This window comes from Sapajus apella, unplaced genomic scaffold, assembly GCF_009761245.1.
Source record: "Sapajus apella isolate SASKATOON/1434 unplaced genomic scaffold, GSC_monkey_1.0 scaffold94, whole genome shotgun sequence".
NCBI lineage: Eukaryota > Metazoa > Chordata > Mammalia > Primates > Cebidae > Sapajus > Sapajus apella.
The window spans coordinates 6593748-6607920 of record NW_022437034.1 but is presented as its reverse complement, the minus strand read 5'-3'; the positions used below and the strand labels follow the sequence as shown (position 1 = coordinate 6607920).

Below are 14173 nucleotides of genomic sequence, written 5' to 3'. Positions count from 1 at the left end.
CATAAGCACTGACGCCCCTTCACAGGACACAGCCTCCTCAAACCCACATCCGGCTCCCACCAGCTACTCAGGGCAACCACAAGCCCACGCCCCGATGCCCTGAGCCCCTGGGGGCCAGTCACACAGTAGGAAATCCTTCCATACCCAGGAAAGGGAGCCTTTTGCCTGAGTCTGCTCTGGGAAGCTGGAGCATTTAAGGCTGTGCACTCAGTCCTCTTTTTAGATATTGGAACCAAAAAACCAGCCTCATTTCTTTAGAGTCAGCATGTATTTTATGTGGCTTCCTCTCATCGCTGTGCATTACCTTGCAACTTGTCAGTTTCCGCCTCTCCCCAGATGCACACAACCCTTTGGGGGTAAGAAAGAATACACAGACAGCCGCCACTCTCCTTCCACCACAACCCTCAGGGTGCCCCTTTCCTGGAGACAGCACAGCTCCGTGTGGCCACGCACTCCTGAGCAGCATCCGAGGAGTTCTGCTGGCTGACCTCAAACAAATCCTCTTCTCCCTCTCTGATGCCTTAATACCCTGAGTTGTGTTCATTTTCCCTCACATTCCTAATTCCCAGGTATCATGACTCAGTGGTGGGAAATGAAGACTCGAAGGTCTACAGGCAGGAAAGTGCCTGGGCCCTGGAACGGAATTCAGGTTCTTCATCTCTCCTTTGATCCCAGGACAGTCTGTCCCACTCAGAGGGCAACACAGCTATCAAGGAGGGCACGGAGGAAAAACCCTGGGTGGCACCACCCTGTTAGGAGGAAAAGCAATCGCCTTGCCTGATGCCTGACCCCTGCTTATCCCACCGACACCTGCTTTCCAAGTACCTCTTACGTCTCTCCTCCAAGCCCCCAAACCAGGCACAAGGCGTAACCTTTTAGGGAGAAAGGAAATAACTGCCTATATTCTCCACTGGAATAATATACAAGATCACACTTACCTTTGCCAAGACTGGAACAGTTGTCAGAGAATTTCCTTCCCACCCACCCCACGCCAACAGTTTAAATTGCTTTGAAACACCATCTGGGAGAAATTATCATCACAAATATTTAAAGCTCCAATTTATAAAAAGGCAAAAGAAAGAAAACACACACATACACCCTACCTGTGACTCAACGAGTGCTTTGGAACACGCGTTTATCCTAAAAAAAAGCACACCTAGACACCCCAAAACACTCTTGCAGGTTCCATCTCATTCCTTCCCCAAGAGTGTTCTGACCTGTCTGCACAGGTATCTGTGAGAAATGAAAAAAACACAGTGAAAATATGATGGCCCTCTTATAGGAACTCATGTGAGATGAATGAGGCTCAAAATTCTGGCTGCCTCTTCGGCAGCACAAAAAAAAAAAGTCAGCCAAGGAATCACCAGACACAGTCAAACCTTTGTGGTGTGATTCCACGTATCTCAGACCTTGTGCTGAATAAAAGTACACCCTATGTAGAGCTGCAACATTTGACTTTTATCTGCCTGCCCTAAAGTACCCAGGAGGATTGGGCCTCCCAGGCCTGGCCTACATCTTGTGAAGGTTACATACCTCAGAAGGTTAAAGCTCAGATCAAGCCTCTTTGCGAAATGTCCACAGTCCCTGCCAAGGTGCTCTGGAATTTCTCTGCAGTCCTGGCCTATGTAGGACACCTGGAAATTAAATGGAACAGAAACAATGTGGCAAACGGAAATCACCCAGCTGCTCCCAACCCTGAAATTATGGATCCAGTGATTGCTTCCGCAACTTGAAATGCATGTTTCTCACACACAGAAAGGCCACATTTGTGACTGTTTTCCTGATCAAATCAGCTTTAGGGGCTCCAAGGACTCCACCAACAGCTCCCCTTTCCTGGTGCAGTTAACATGATGAAGACTAATCCCAGAACAATGGAAATTGGACTAAAATGGGCCAGATTCAGGTGTCTGAAAGAAACCTGATTATCAGAGCACGTTGATATAACCGCAACAATTACCCTCTCACTCAGGGGCCTTTGCAACAGCTGTCCCTCCGCCACTTTTCCCTCTCCTCCACTGCCCCCCAGTACCCTGGTATGCACATTACTCCATAAAAGACACAGCAGATTCACTTACCAGCATTCAACTTTTAGGGTGCTGGAACAAACAGGGTTGGAAAAGAAAACCTCCCCAGACCAACAATCCCATCCAATTGCCACTGTGTACAAAATGCCCTCCACACCCAAACAAAGCTGATTCGGGCAACGATGTGTGGTCTACCTCCAGAAGACCTCTGGCAACCAATCCCGCTCTGCACACAAAGCTATTCCTTAGGCATTCTTCTGTTTAGTTCAGATTATTAAGTACCCGTATGTGCCCAAATATTAAAAGGCTCAACTGAACTGAATCTGAACTGATTCCAGAACTGATGCCTGCGAGGTCAGTGGGCTTTTTCACTACCCTAATCACTCAGTTTTTGGAACCCATTTTTAGAGACAGCAATCTGTGGGCAGACTAGCAACTAATCCCCAAACCATAAAACAAATCCATGGGACCAGCTGACCAATGGGCCACAGTGCATGCTGTTTCCCTAAAGTACAACATACTCAACCCCCAGGTAGAAATTCAAGCCCAACACATGGCTACAACCTTCTTCTGGTTTCCCTACAAGTCACATTCTTCCACACATATAGACACGGATGTCTTAGAATGAGAGAAAGAGGGATTTCCCAGGAGGGTGTTTCCTGGGGAAACAAGACTTTGGTGGCCGTCTTACATCCTTAGATATTAGGTTCACCCATGTGAACCACCAATATCCAACCATTTTAGAACCACAAAATAGCTTTCACATGGTTCAACCTAATACAAGCCACACGGAACCCTGACACCCTCAACATCTCCAGTCATCTCTCAACCTTCTTCTATCCATGAGGACAAACTGCTGACAATGCAATATCCTGCATCCACTCTCCTCCAGTCACTTCATTCTAGGAGGAGAGAAAATAAGGAGAAAGGACAGAAAAATAGCTGACAGCAATAAAGTAATTTTGACTCAAGAAGTTACAGGCTAAAAAATAAAGGACTCTAAGCTCAATCTAGCAATCTCCCTCTTTCTACCTGATTTATTAATTTATTAATCTACCTAATTTATTAATTTCTAATAAATTAAGTTCTGCTTCCAAGCTAAAACAGAAATCATAGGCCAAAGAGAGACTGAGGATATAAGGCCCCAGTCTACCTGGGGACTTTGATTTCCCTCAGGATCTCTGCTCAATCAGCAGCTTATTCTGTATTGTTCATTCACAATGAACCCCAGGTTCATGGTGCTCACCAGAAAATCCATCCCGTTCACCCCGGCCTGCACCACTATCTTGTACATATTATCAATCAAGACCTGTGTAATATATATAGCAGAGATGTTGTGTTTTAGATGCAGAAACTGAGCTCCTTCCTCTTGGAATAACCAAGAACTAAATCTAGTAGAGACCCAGCTTGTCAAAACTTCTTATATTTTATACAAGGAAACTAAGACTCCAGAGGCCTGCCCAGCATAATACAGCTTCTTAGTGATAGAGCCCAGATCAAGTCCTATACCATAAGTAAGGACTTCCAACTTGGGGGGCATGGAGTGCTTACAAATCCACATGTGGGTGTGGGATTTCTCTCTCTCTTTTTTTTAAGAGATGGGGTCTCACTGTGTTGCTCAGGCTGATCTCGAACTCTAGACTCAAGAAATCCCCCTGCCTCAGCCTCCCAAAGTAGCTGGAATTGCAGGTAAAGCCACCATGCCAGGCAGACACGGGTTTTTCTTTCTTTCTTTCTTTCTTTTCTAAGACAACATCTCACTTTGTCACCCAGGCTGGAATACAATGGCATGGTCTCGGCTCACTGCAACCTCCGCCTCCCAGGTTCAAGTGATTCTCCTGCCTCAGCCTTTCAAGTAGCTGGGATTACAGATGCCCACCAACATGCCTGGCTAATTTTTATATTTTTAGTAGACATGGGGTTTCACCATATTGGCCTGGCTGGTCTCAAACTCCTGACCTTGTGATGTGCCCACCTCAGCCTCCCAAAGTGCTAGGATTATAGGCATAAGCCACTGCACCCCACTGAGTTTTCTTGATCAACAAATGCCAATGGTGCATCTATCATCATGTTTTGGCTTCAAAATGAGTCTTCTGAGCTGAAAGGGCAAGAACTTTTTTCATGGTGTCACACTGAGGGCCCAAGAAGAGTGTTAGAGCCTGGGAAAAGAGAGGGATATTTGCTTTCCTTTTCCTTCTGTAGGAGTCCCCTTCAGAGAGGAAACAGAAGCACCAAGGAGAGCTATCACCACGAAGCATTTGGATCACTCACAACATCTGATGAGACTTTAGCAGCCTGTTTTATTACATGGTCTTAACTATACAACATCCCAGGAAGACTAAGAAAAACACAACTTGTTCTCATTCCACAAAGATGGAGACCAAGTCTCAAAAGTTTAGCACGAGGACCAACCTGATGGGTAATCTACATGCTTAGACAACCCCTGTGGTAAACTAGAAGCTTTTAGAGATGTGAATTAAGCCGACCAGGCTGAAGGGCTCAAATCGGCTGGAAAAGGCTTAAAAGCAGCAAGCAGCCACTGCCAGGCATTGCAGGCGACACTCGAAACTAGAAAAAAAAAGACTTTTAAGAAGTACTTCTGAGGGAAGACATCAGGAAGCTTCTTAGAGCAAGGACCACCTACTGTAAAATTCAAGGCCAGAAGAGCCAAATCAAAAATAGTTTGCTTCTTCAGCAAAAGGGAGACGGGGTATAGAGATTAATAGATCTTAAATGGCACAGGAGCAAGGGCGTATCTAGAGCACCGTTGCATTTAGTCAATTACCTTTATTTAGACTGCCTGGAGGAACAAAGACTTGAACTTATAATTTCTCTATTTTCTATAATTTGTACCCTAAGACTTCCACCCTGGGTGGAATGATAACAGGAAGGGACACCATTGCCCAGCAAATGAAAATAAGATAAAGACCCCCAAGGAAAGGAAACTACAAAGGGAAAGGAGTGTGTCTAGAAGGGGTCCTCAGCCATATACACACCAATCCCTCTGAGCAGAAGCTGCAGAAAGTGACCAAACTGCAGAAGACTGCAGCTTTCACTTCGCGCTAGGACTCTCTGGTTTCCGGAAAGGGCACTTCTGGAGATGATGAGCTTGTCAGCAGCCAGATGTTGAGGAGATTATATTATGATGCCTGCTCCTAACCAGGGGTGGGAGATCCTCAATTTTAAATCTATAATACTGAGCTGGGCATAGTGGCACACACCTGTACTCACAGCTACTCAGGCAGCTGGGACAGGAAGACTGTTTCAGCTCAGGAGTTCGAGGCTGCAGTGAGCTATGATCACGCCACTGCATGTCAGCCTGGGCAACAGAGCAAGACCTTATCATTCATTCTTAAATAAGTGAATATGTGGTACTGGAAGCTGTCAGAGTAGAAACAGCCATAGGTACAAGTCTGATTCCCAGTACTGCTACGACTAGCTGTGTTGTCATGGATGAGTCACTATCTTCAAGTCTGTTTCCTCCTCTGCAACTGGATTAACACTAACTGCCTCCAAAGGTGTTAAGAATAATATAAAAAACAACATTTATTAAATGCCTATCATGGGCTTGTTATCTATTCAATCCTCATGAAACAGCCCCATGCATACTATTGTGCCTATTGTACTTACAGGAATGTGATGAGTTAACATATTAAAAGCACAAAACACTGTCCTTGGCACCCAGTGGCCACTCTGTTAAATAGCTGTTGAATCAGACCACTATCCCCACAGAAGGGATTCGTTATTCCAGTATCTCTTGGGTGCAAGATTTCAGTCCCCAAATTCCAAGTTTCTATTTGTGTCTACAATCGTATTGTGATGAGCTAGAGGAAAAAGAAGAGAAATGACTTAATGCTGAACATAAATGATGCATTCAAGCCAAGAGAAGCCAAATGAAGTCAGATCCGTGGCGAATGAAAAGACTTTTATAGAGAAAAGCAATAGGGAGACTGCAACACCACCAAGCATGGGCATCACAGGCCTGCAGAGCTCCTAAAAACCAACTCCACAGCAGTCAGCCCACAGTGGCATTAAAAGCAATGACCTAACTTCAAGTCAAGCAGCATTCATCTCATTAAATTGTTTAATTGTATAGGGTTTTTGCCTTTGCACTTAAATCATCCCTTTATTTGGGATTTATAGGTCTCTAGATATGGAATAGTTGTATCTGGCTTTATGTTTTTATATTTGAGTAACATTGTATTAAAAATGATATTCATACTATGGGCTCATAGGAAGTTAAAGAAGAATCTACTAAAGACTGATAAGCACTGTTCCATGCTACCCACATTCAAGGTGCTACCTCTTATACAGGCACAGCCATTAGAAATCACTGGGAGCAGAATACCGACAAAAAAACAACACCACACAAATCCCCTAACCTGGGCAGTTTAGGAAACAGAGCACTAAGACCCCAGGGGCATTTTTCCAACCTACCTTCTTAGCTCCTCCCCAGGCAACTCCATCCTTCTAAAACGGTCCCCAAGGGCCTAAAATGTCTCACCACTTCCATGAATGCCCTTGGGCTATCTGGAGTAGGTTAAGAACAGGGGTGCAGGAAAGATCAAATCTAGGAAACAGAAGAAGAGCAAAGGGAAAGGAAGCGCAGGAAAGTGCTCAGCTCCATGAACTTGCAGCAAGGTGCACCTGGAGAATATCACATCTGAAAATGCAGAGACCTAGGGTTTGGGGGGCAGGGAACTCTCCTTCTTAGGCAGACACTCCTAGAGAAAGAAGAGGCCCTCTTGTCCAGCCCCTCCCTCTAGGCAGTCATATTAGCTCCCAGAAAAAAAAAAAAAAAGCCCCTTTCCCTTTCAGCTGAACAAGATTGGTCATTTTTAACATCTCAGCAAGCTGGTAGCTCCCTGGTCTGCTCACTTGTGAACTCTGATCTTTCTCCAGCTCTCTCCTCCCAGGCTATGGGTCAAGGGACAGAGCCAGCATTCCTAAGCAACTGTTAAATGAGGGGTGTGCAGAGAAAATGGAAAGTCTAATTTCCAACAATGCCTGGCATGGCGTCTGGTACACAGTAGGCACTCAATAAATATGTGTACCTGATGAAACAAGGCTCTGGAAAAGAAAACAGGCAGCTGCCAGTTTAATGGGCAGCACAGTTGGCCCTCACTGCATCTGCAGGAGCTGTAAAGGCCCCCAGAACCTCCTCTAGGGAGGAATCATTCTCTTCAGCCCAAAGTAATCTCAAAATCCAACTGTGCCTGACACTACCTGCCTTAGACAGTCCAGGAGGAGAGCTTCAAAAACTCAGAATTTTTCTCCAGAGTGTGCAGGGAAAGGTGGGAAGTAAGAGGGCTCTGGCTTCATCAGAGAGTAGAGAAAAAGTTCAAGACAGAGACCTGGCTTTTCCCGCAGGTAAGACACCTGGTCCCAGCGTGGCTGAGTTCATCCCTCCAGCAATGACTTTAAACACCTGAGGCTTCACTACAGAGCTGAAAGCACGTGAGGCTGGGTGTCTGGCACCCAGGGTTGAAACTGGAGTGTTCATCAGATGCCTGTTCAAGAAATCGGGTGTGGAAACAGAACTGGAGGTCGGTGGCCTTCCACCGGCCTTTGGTAAGGAGCCTATGGCTATGGTGTAGCCCATCCAGGGCAGGGCCCACCAGCACCCTTGTCTCCAGGAATGTGCTGGGACTTCGGTGGCCCTAGGCACTTTTGCCTTCGTAAACCCCTTCCTCCATTTACCAATAAGTAAATTTGTATGTTACAACTGCATTGGTATAAAGATGACTATATAAGTGTGATTTATCAAAATGGATTCTTTAACCAAAAGTTTTTAAAACTCGGATTATGAAATTGGAATATTTTCTGTGGGCCCCCAAAAGTACCGGGGCCTTCAGCATTGTGCCTACTGGGCCTGCTCAGTGAGACGCTAAGGGGAGAGGGAGCTCGGGGGATCTCGGGGGTGTTCTTCCCGCACAGCCAGGGGGTGTGCCAGGACCGAAACGGGGTCTGTCTTCGACACACTAGGGCGAGCCTGAGCACCTGACACCCGCTGCAGATGCAGCCCCCTGAGGCGGGGACAGGGGTGTCTAGGCCCTGGGGAGCCCCTGAGCCCCGCTGTCCCTCCCCACACGTTCCGCACCCGGGGCGGAGGCGGGGCTGGCCGGGACTTACTTGAGTTCCACTGACCACGAGCCCGGCCATGGCGGCCAGGACGCGGGCGCGCGGCACGGAGCACGGGGGCGCGGCGGCGGCAACTGCTGGGAGCGCTGCAGGGGAGCGCGGCGGGCGTGCAGTTCCTCCCTGGGCAGTCAGCTGACCTGGCGGAAGCCGGAGGAGCTGGCGGGCCGCGGGAACCTCAGCCCCGCCGCGCGCCGCAGCCGCCGCCCCTCGGCCCGGCCCCCGCGCAAGTGAGCCCCGGCCGCCCGCTGCAACAGGTGGCCCTCGGCGCCCTGCGCCACGACGGCTGCCCGACTTCCCGCGCCACTGTCTCCCCCAGGTGTCCGAGGGCCCAACACCCCATGCCCACAACTTGATCGCGTTGGTCTGGGCCAGGCCCGGGGTGGGGGGGATTCCTATCAGGGGCTATCAGGGGCGCTCCATCTAAGCCGTTAGCTGTAGCCAGCCGGGCCTTTCCTGCATTTCACAATCTGCGTTACATAAGGGCCCTCAACTGCAGCGACGAGGAGCCGCTGGAGAGGGGGAAAGTCAGAAGGCTGAAGGACTCCGGCTGGAGCAGTTTCCATTTGTAGGAGGGGAGGACTGGCAGGGGGTTGAATTTCCCTATAAATAAAACGCTAGCTTTCCCTGTGGCCTCTAGGAGTTGACAATAATAAACACTGGGGAAGGATAATTGGCTGGTGACCCCAAATTTCGAGCTTCTCTTACTCTCCTGCTCCTCGGAGAGATTTGTGAGGCTTAAAGTCATCAGTGGCATCCCCATCTGGAAGAGGTGGTCATGGTCCTCCTGTCTGGATGAAAGGAGGCCCAGTGGGCAGGTAACTCCCTAAACCCATGCCTGTTCTCTGGAAGGATCCAGATTTTCTCCTCGCCTATTCTTGCCTCCAAGCCCAGGATGAACAGAGCTACCCGATAGCAGCTGGTTGCCATCTTCCACTCCTACTGCAGCTGAGAGCCAGCCCAGCCTTAACTGGCCTCTCTACCCTACTACTTTAATTCCAGTAGGTATAGGCACCTCTCAAATAGAGAAGGGAAAATTGAGTCCTGACATGCTGGATCCTGATCTCACATACACTGCAGGTGCCTCAACTCAGTAGGCCTATTCGTAATTGTAGTTCCCCACCTCCACAGAGGGGGATATTCACAGGGCTTTGATTTCCTTTTCCCCAGCGTCTGGCACTTAGAAGCCCTTGGTTCTGCAGCTGATGATGACAGTCATGATCGTGGTTAAACATTTTGTGGCTGGCATCGTCTCTCAGACAGCGCTGGTCCTAACACATTGTTAGGTGGGCCCTTGTCAGCATTCTGATGAGCATTGTTGATCTGGGAGAGTTGACCTTCCTGCCCTCTCTCAGCTGGGAGGAGCAGATTCCGCAGAGTGGAGCAGTAAGAATGCAGTCTTGACTGTATTTACTTTGGGGGATTCCAGGAAATGCTGCAACCAAAGGTCCTACAGGCCAAAAAAGAAAGCTTACCTTCCAGAGATAAGGGGATCAAAGGGAACCTTCCCAGGCCTGCTGCCCCAAGGACCAGCTCCCCCGCCTCCTCCCTCCTTCTCTGCTGGACGCACCCTCTCTGATCCATTGTCCACTTTTGTCTGCTTTTCCTGCCTGAAAAAGAGGAAGTGGGCCGGGGGCCCAGCCAGCAGCCCTGCCCTCTGAACCTTTCAGTTCAGCTTTCCTAGAAAGGCTTTGACAGACAGAAGAGGACTTGCAGAAACAGGCCCAAGTCTACTCAAAGATGAAATTGGAGACCGGGTCCCCCTTCCCCAACCAGAAGGGGGTTAGTGAAGGTCATCTCATCCATCCCCCTGCCTCCATACACAGCTGGGTTGTCTAAGTGTAAGCTGTTCTGCAGACACTTCCAATGTCACCAAAGTGGACCGGCATCTTTCCCCCTTTCCACATCCTCTCACTACTGTTACCTCCCCCGCATAGCCCCAGGACAACCATTTTAAAAGTCCAATTTGATCCAACCGAAAATCTTTCCATGGCTCCTAATCAACTAATGATTAATACAGTCCAGAATCTCTAGTATATCTCTGAAGATCTCTTACAATCCCATCAAACCTTACCTCTTCAGCCACCTCTCCCACCTCTCCCATCCTCTCGTTGGCTCTACAGAAGCTGTTAGTTTAGGCTGGAAATGCTTCCCCACCCACTGCTGTGTCTGCTCGGTGAACACATCAAGAAGACCAGTTGACGATGCAGGGAAGGATCATGTGCAGAAGTCAGAAAAATTAAGATCAGGCTAGCTCTGTTTGAGGGGGCTTTAGTGTTGGAACTGTAAACTGATAATAATAGAGAGCTATTGAAAGTTCTTGAGCAGAGTAGTTGTCTACTAGGGCTGCTATAACAAAATGCCATAAGCTGGGTGCTTATAAACAATAGAAATTTATTTTTCACAGTTCTGGAGGCTGGGAAGCCAAAGATCACCGCAACCACGATTTGGTGTGTGATGATGGCTCACTTTCTGGTTCCTAGACAATGGCCTTCTTGCTGTGTCCTCAGATGGCAGAAGGGACAAGCTAGCTCTTTCGGGCCTCCTTTATAACCGTACTAATCCCATTCCTGAGGGCTCCACACCAATGATCTAATCACACCCGCCCCAAGGCTCTACCTCCTAAGACCTTGGAGGTTATGATTTCAACATGTGAATTTGGGAGGGACACAAACATTCAGACCGTAACAGAAGTAATTTCCTAAATGTTACTGGGGGAGGACACCAGCAGGAACAAACTGAATTCACCTGTCCTTACTCCTCAGCTTTTGGAATTAGTCTTCAGAATAGAAGAACAAGGAGAAAGATGAGGGGAAAGGAGAATAGAAGGAACAGAAGGAGGAACTGGGGGAAAGGGAGAGAGGAAAAATGGAAAAGAAAAAGAATCTGTGTCCCTGGACCAAGATTGGAAGCCAGGAGGGGGACATCGTTCTACCTCCTCATCACCATTTGGAACAAAAAGGAACATTAAACAGAAATAGTACAGTTCTTCCGTGATGTATCCCTCCCTTGGGGAGGGGAGAAAGTAAAAAAATAAACACTAAGACTGACCCAGGAGCTAGGCAAATAATTCCTCTGGAATACAATGAGTTTACAAGAGTAAACGTAGGCGATGAGTCCTGAACACAGCTCTTTCTGCCCCAGCTCCAGGAACACTGAGGTAAAAGATGGGCCCACTCAGTCACAGTCCCCTCACCCTATTCCATGACTAATTGAAAGTAAGCTGCGAGCTTCCTATCCTGCTCCATCTTATCACAGCCGCTGTGCCCCAGGTTCTGGCCTTGTGCTAGGCACCGGGGACATCCATGACTAATACGCATGCTCAGACTTGTGCACAGCCGTTTGCAGCATTGTGTCAACAAGAAGCGCTGCCATTGTGATCCTGTTTTCTGAACCCCAAATTGAAGCAGGTAGCCCAGCTTGTACAAGTGCACTCAGTCCACAGAACAGAAAGTTCAAATCCAGCCTATGCTGACCACCCTGGGCCTGTGAATTCTGGAGCTCTAACGGGCACATGGAGAGCAACAAGGTTCAACACATACAACTGGACATTCCCTTATCGCCCTTGATGAAGAGGGCAATATTTTATTCCTACTGTCATCATTGTTATTATTATTCTGCTTTGGCAGAAGAGGCCCTTTGCCTCGAGTCCTTCCTCCATCACATTCCTGGGGACAAAGAGGAAGATCCTGTTTATTTCCAATCAAGGGAGTTGATTCTGGGGTCGGCCAGAACCAGTGAAACAGGAACTGATTCCTTAAATCTCCCAACTCAGCATGAGCAGCTAAGAGAAGAACAGAGCCAGTTAACAAAGTTTTGTTAGCATTCCTAACTATCCTTAGCTGCATTTCTCTTCAGCCTGGCCTCATTTCTTTCAGGCCCAGCCCCTGGGCAGGTTAAGATGGTTGCTGCTGTAATTAATCATGCCCCGGGCCCTCGTTCAGACTTACCACATTCAGATTTCAATTAAAAAAAAAAAAAAAAGGTGGGGTGTCTGCTTATGAAAGGTTCTTTGTTGCTGAAGCAGCCCCCTTTCGGCCTAAAGGAAAAATTCTAGGACGTGCAGGAAAGAAGAGAGGTTTCCAGGGCCCTCTCCAAAGTACTTGCACATATGTGAGGGGATTGAGGATAATCTGTGCTCCAAAGCCCCTTCAGTACCCCCCAATCAGAACAAACTGAATTTTTTAAAAATATATATTAAATACCATCATAATATCTAGCATGAGTGTGCATTCCATGAATGTTTATTATATTTATTATTTACAATTATAATAATTATTTTTACTCAGTGCCTCTAGTTTTCCTTCTCTTTTTTTTTTGAGACGGGGTCCCAGCCTAGAGTGCAGTGGTGCAATCACAGCTCTCCACAGCCTCGACCTCCCAGCTCAGTTGATCCTCCAGCCTCAACCTTCCAAGTAGCTGGGACTACAGGCACACCACCACGCCTGGCCAAATGTTTTTGAATTTTTTGTAGAGATGGGATTTTGCCATGTTGTCCAGGCTGGTCTTAAACTCCAGGGGTCAAGTGACCCGCCCACCTCAGCCTCCCACAGTACTTGGGTTACAGGCATGAGCCACCGCACCTGGCTGTTTTCCTTCCCTTTAGGTCTTAAAAGGTTTTGTTGTTGCTTCTCTGTTAAAATGCAAACAATAGGGCTGAGCATGGTGGCTCATACCTGTAATCCAGCACTGAGACCAGCCTGGTCAACATAGTAAGACTCTCTTGCTACAAAAATTAAAATAAAATGCAAACATTAGCTGGGTTTGGAGAATGGAGTGGGTTTGAGGAAGGCAGGGGTGGGAAAGGAGCTTTTGCTTTTCACTCCATTTCTTCTGTGATTTTGGTAACATGCATAAACTACTTTTATAATTAAAAATAAAAAAGGAGGAGACTGGCACAGGATAGAATTTACCATGAAAACTACTGTCTGCTAATCTCTTAGTACTTTTTAAACAAATCCTGAAATATTTCCCAATTTACCTGGAACTCACCGCGATTCCAAGTCCTTAGCTGGGCTCCTGAGGCCGGTCATCTCTAACTTAGAGTTGGGGGGGCTTACACTGGACTTTCAGGAAGGAAAGAGAACCCACCGACTGTCTATTTCCAGTGGGAGCAGCTTTCCAGAATCCCAACTTGACTTGAAGAGGTTCTGCCACTTGGAAGTTTGGGAAGGGCTCCTCCTACCCTCATTAAAATACATAGAACTTGGCAGTCAGTTCAGTAAGGTGGTCCTCTGGCATCTATATTTTTCTTAAGTACTCCCAAAGTAATTTGGATTTATGATCATCCAAAACTCACTGCTGTAGAAATCATCTACCCCAATTACTGATGAGGGAAACTGAGGCTTAAAGGGCAGAAGGGACTTGATCAAGGTCACCCAGCAAATGAGCAGGTGACCCCAGGCCAGAAAAGAAAACAGGACTCCTCCTATGTCCCGCTAAAAACAGGATAAGGAGGCTGGTAGGAGCACCTGAAAGATGCCATTTCACATCTAATCGCTTCTTGTCACGTTGCAACCATTTTCCTCATATGGAGCCTCATGCTGATGGATCAGAAATAACATTTTGAAAGTTATATCTGCAAGGAAATGGCTATTAATGTTCTTCCTCTCCTTTTAGAGTGCCAAGGAATACATATTAATTTTCTCTCTACTTATATTGCCTATTTGCAAATTGTATTCACTACCCAGTGCTCCAATTTGTCCTACCCCTGAAGAGATTATGATGAATAAATGTGTTCCTGGAAATAAAGTAAAAAATTTGTCATCGAGATTTATTTTTATAATTATTTACAGGAATTATTTTAGAATATATATGGGGGGGCAATAATAATAATGTGCACATGAGGGTTCTGATGTGATTACCAATATTAATGCCCTGTCTTTTCCCACTTCTCTGAAAGAAGCCCAGGCTCTTTTCACAGCTGTGATCCTGGGGCAAAGCAAGTGTCAAGTGCACCTGGTAGCAGCAGTGCCAGAGGCTGAGGACCAGATGAAGGTTGATCCTGCTGG

General features: G+C 47.2%; 1 protein-coding gene across 5 annotated transcripts in view; it reads right to left on the bottom strand.

Annotated features, from left to right (window-relative positions):
• LRMDA (leucine rich melanocyte differentiation associated) overlaps nucleotides 1–8626 on the bottom strand; it is a 1109623-nt gene extending 1100997 nt beyond the window's left edge. For 2 of the 5 annotated variants that reach the window (XM_032256149.1, XM_032256154.1), the window contains exons 1-2: nucleotides 8157–8626; nucleotides 1534–1634 (exon numbers count right to left, since the gene is read on the bottom strand). In XM_032256149.1, coding sequence (XP_032112040.1) covers nucleotides 1534–1634; nucleotides 8157–8186 — 131 coding nt within the window. In that variant the 5' untranslated portion in view covers nucleotides 8187–8626. Of the gene's footprint in view, nucleotides 1–1533; nucleotides 1635–5654; nucleotides 7214–8156 lie in introns of those variants that run through there. The other 3 variants (XM_032256153.1, XM_032256152.1, XM_032256150.1) reach the window with 3 other exon arrangements.
• Between the last annotated feature and the right edge of the window lie 5547 nt (nucleotides 8627–14173).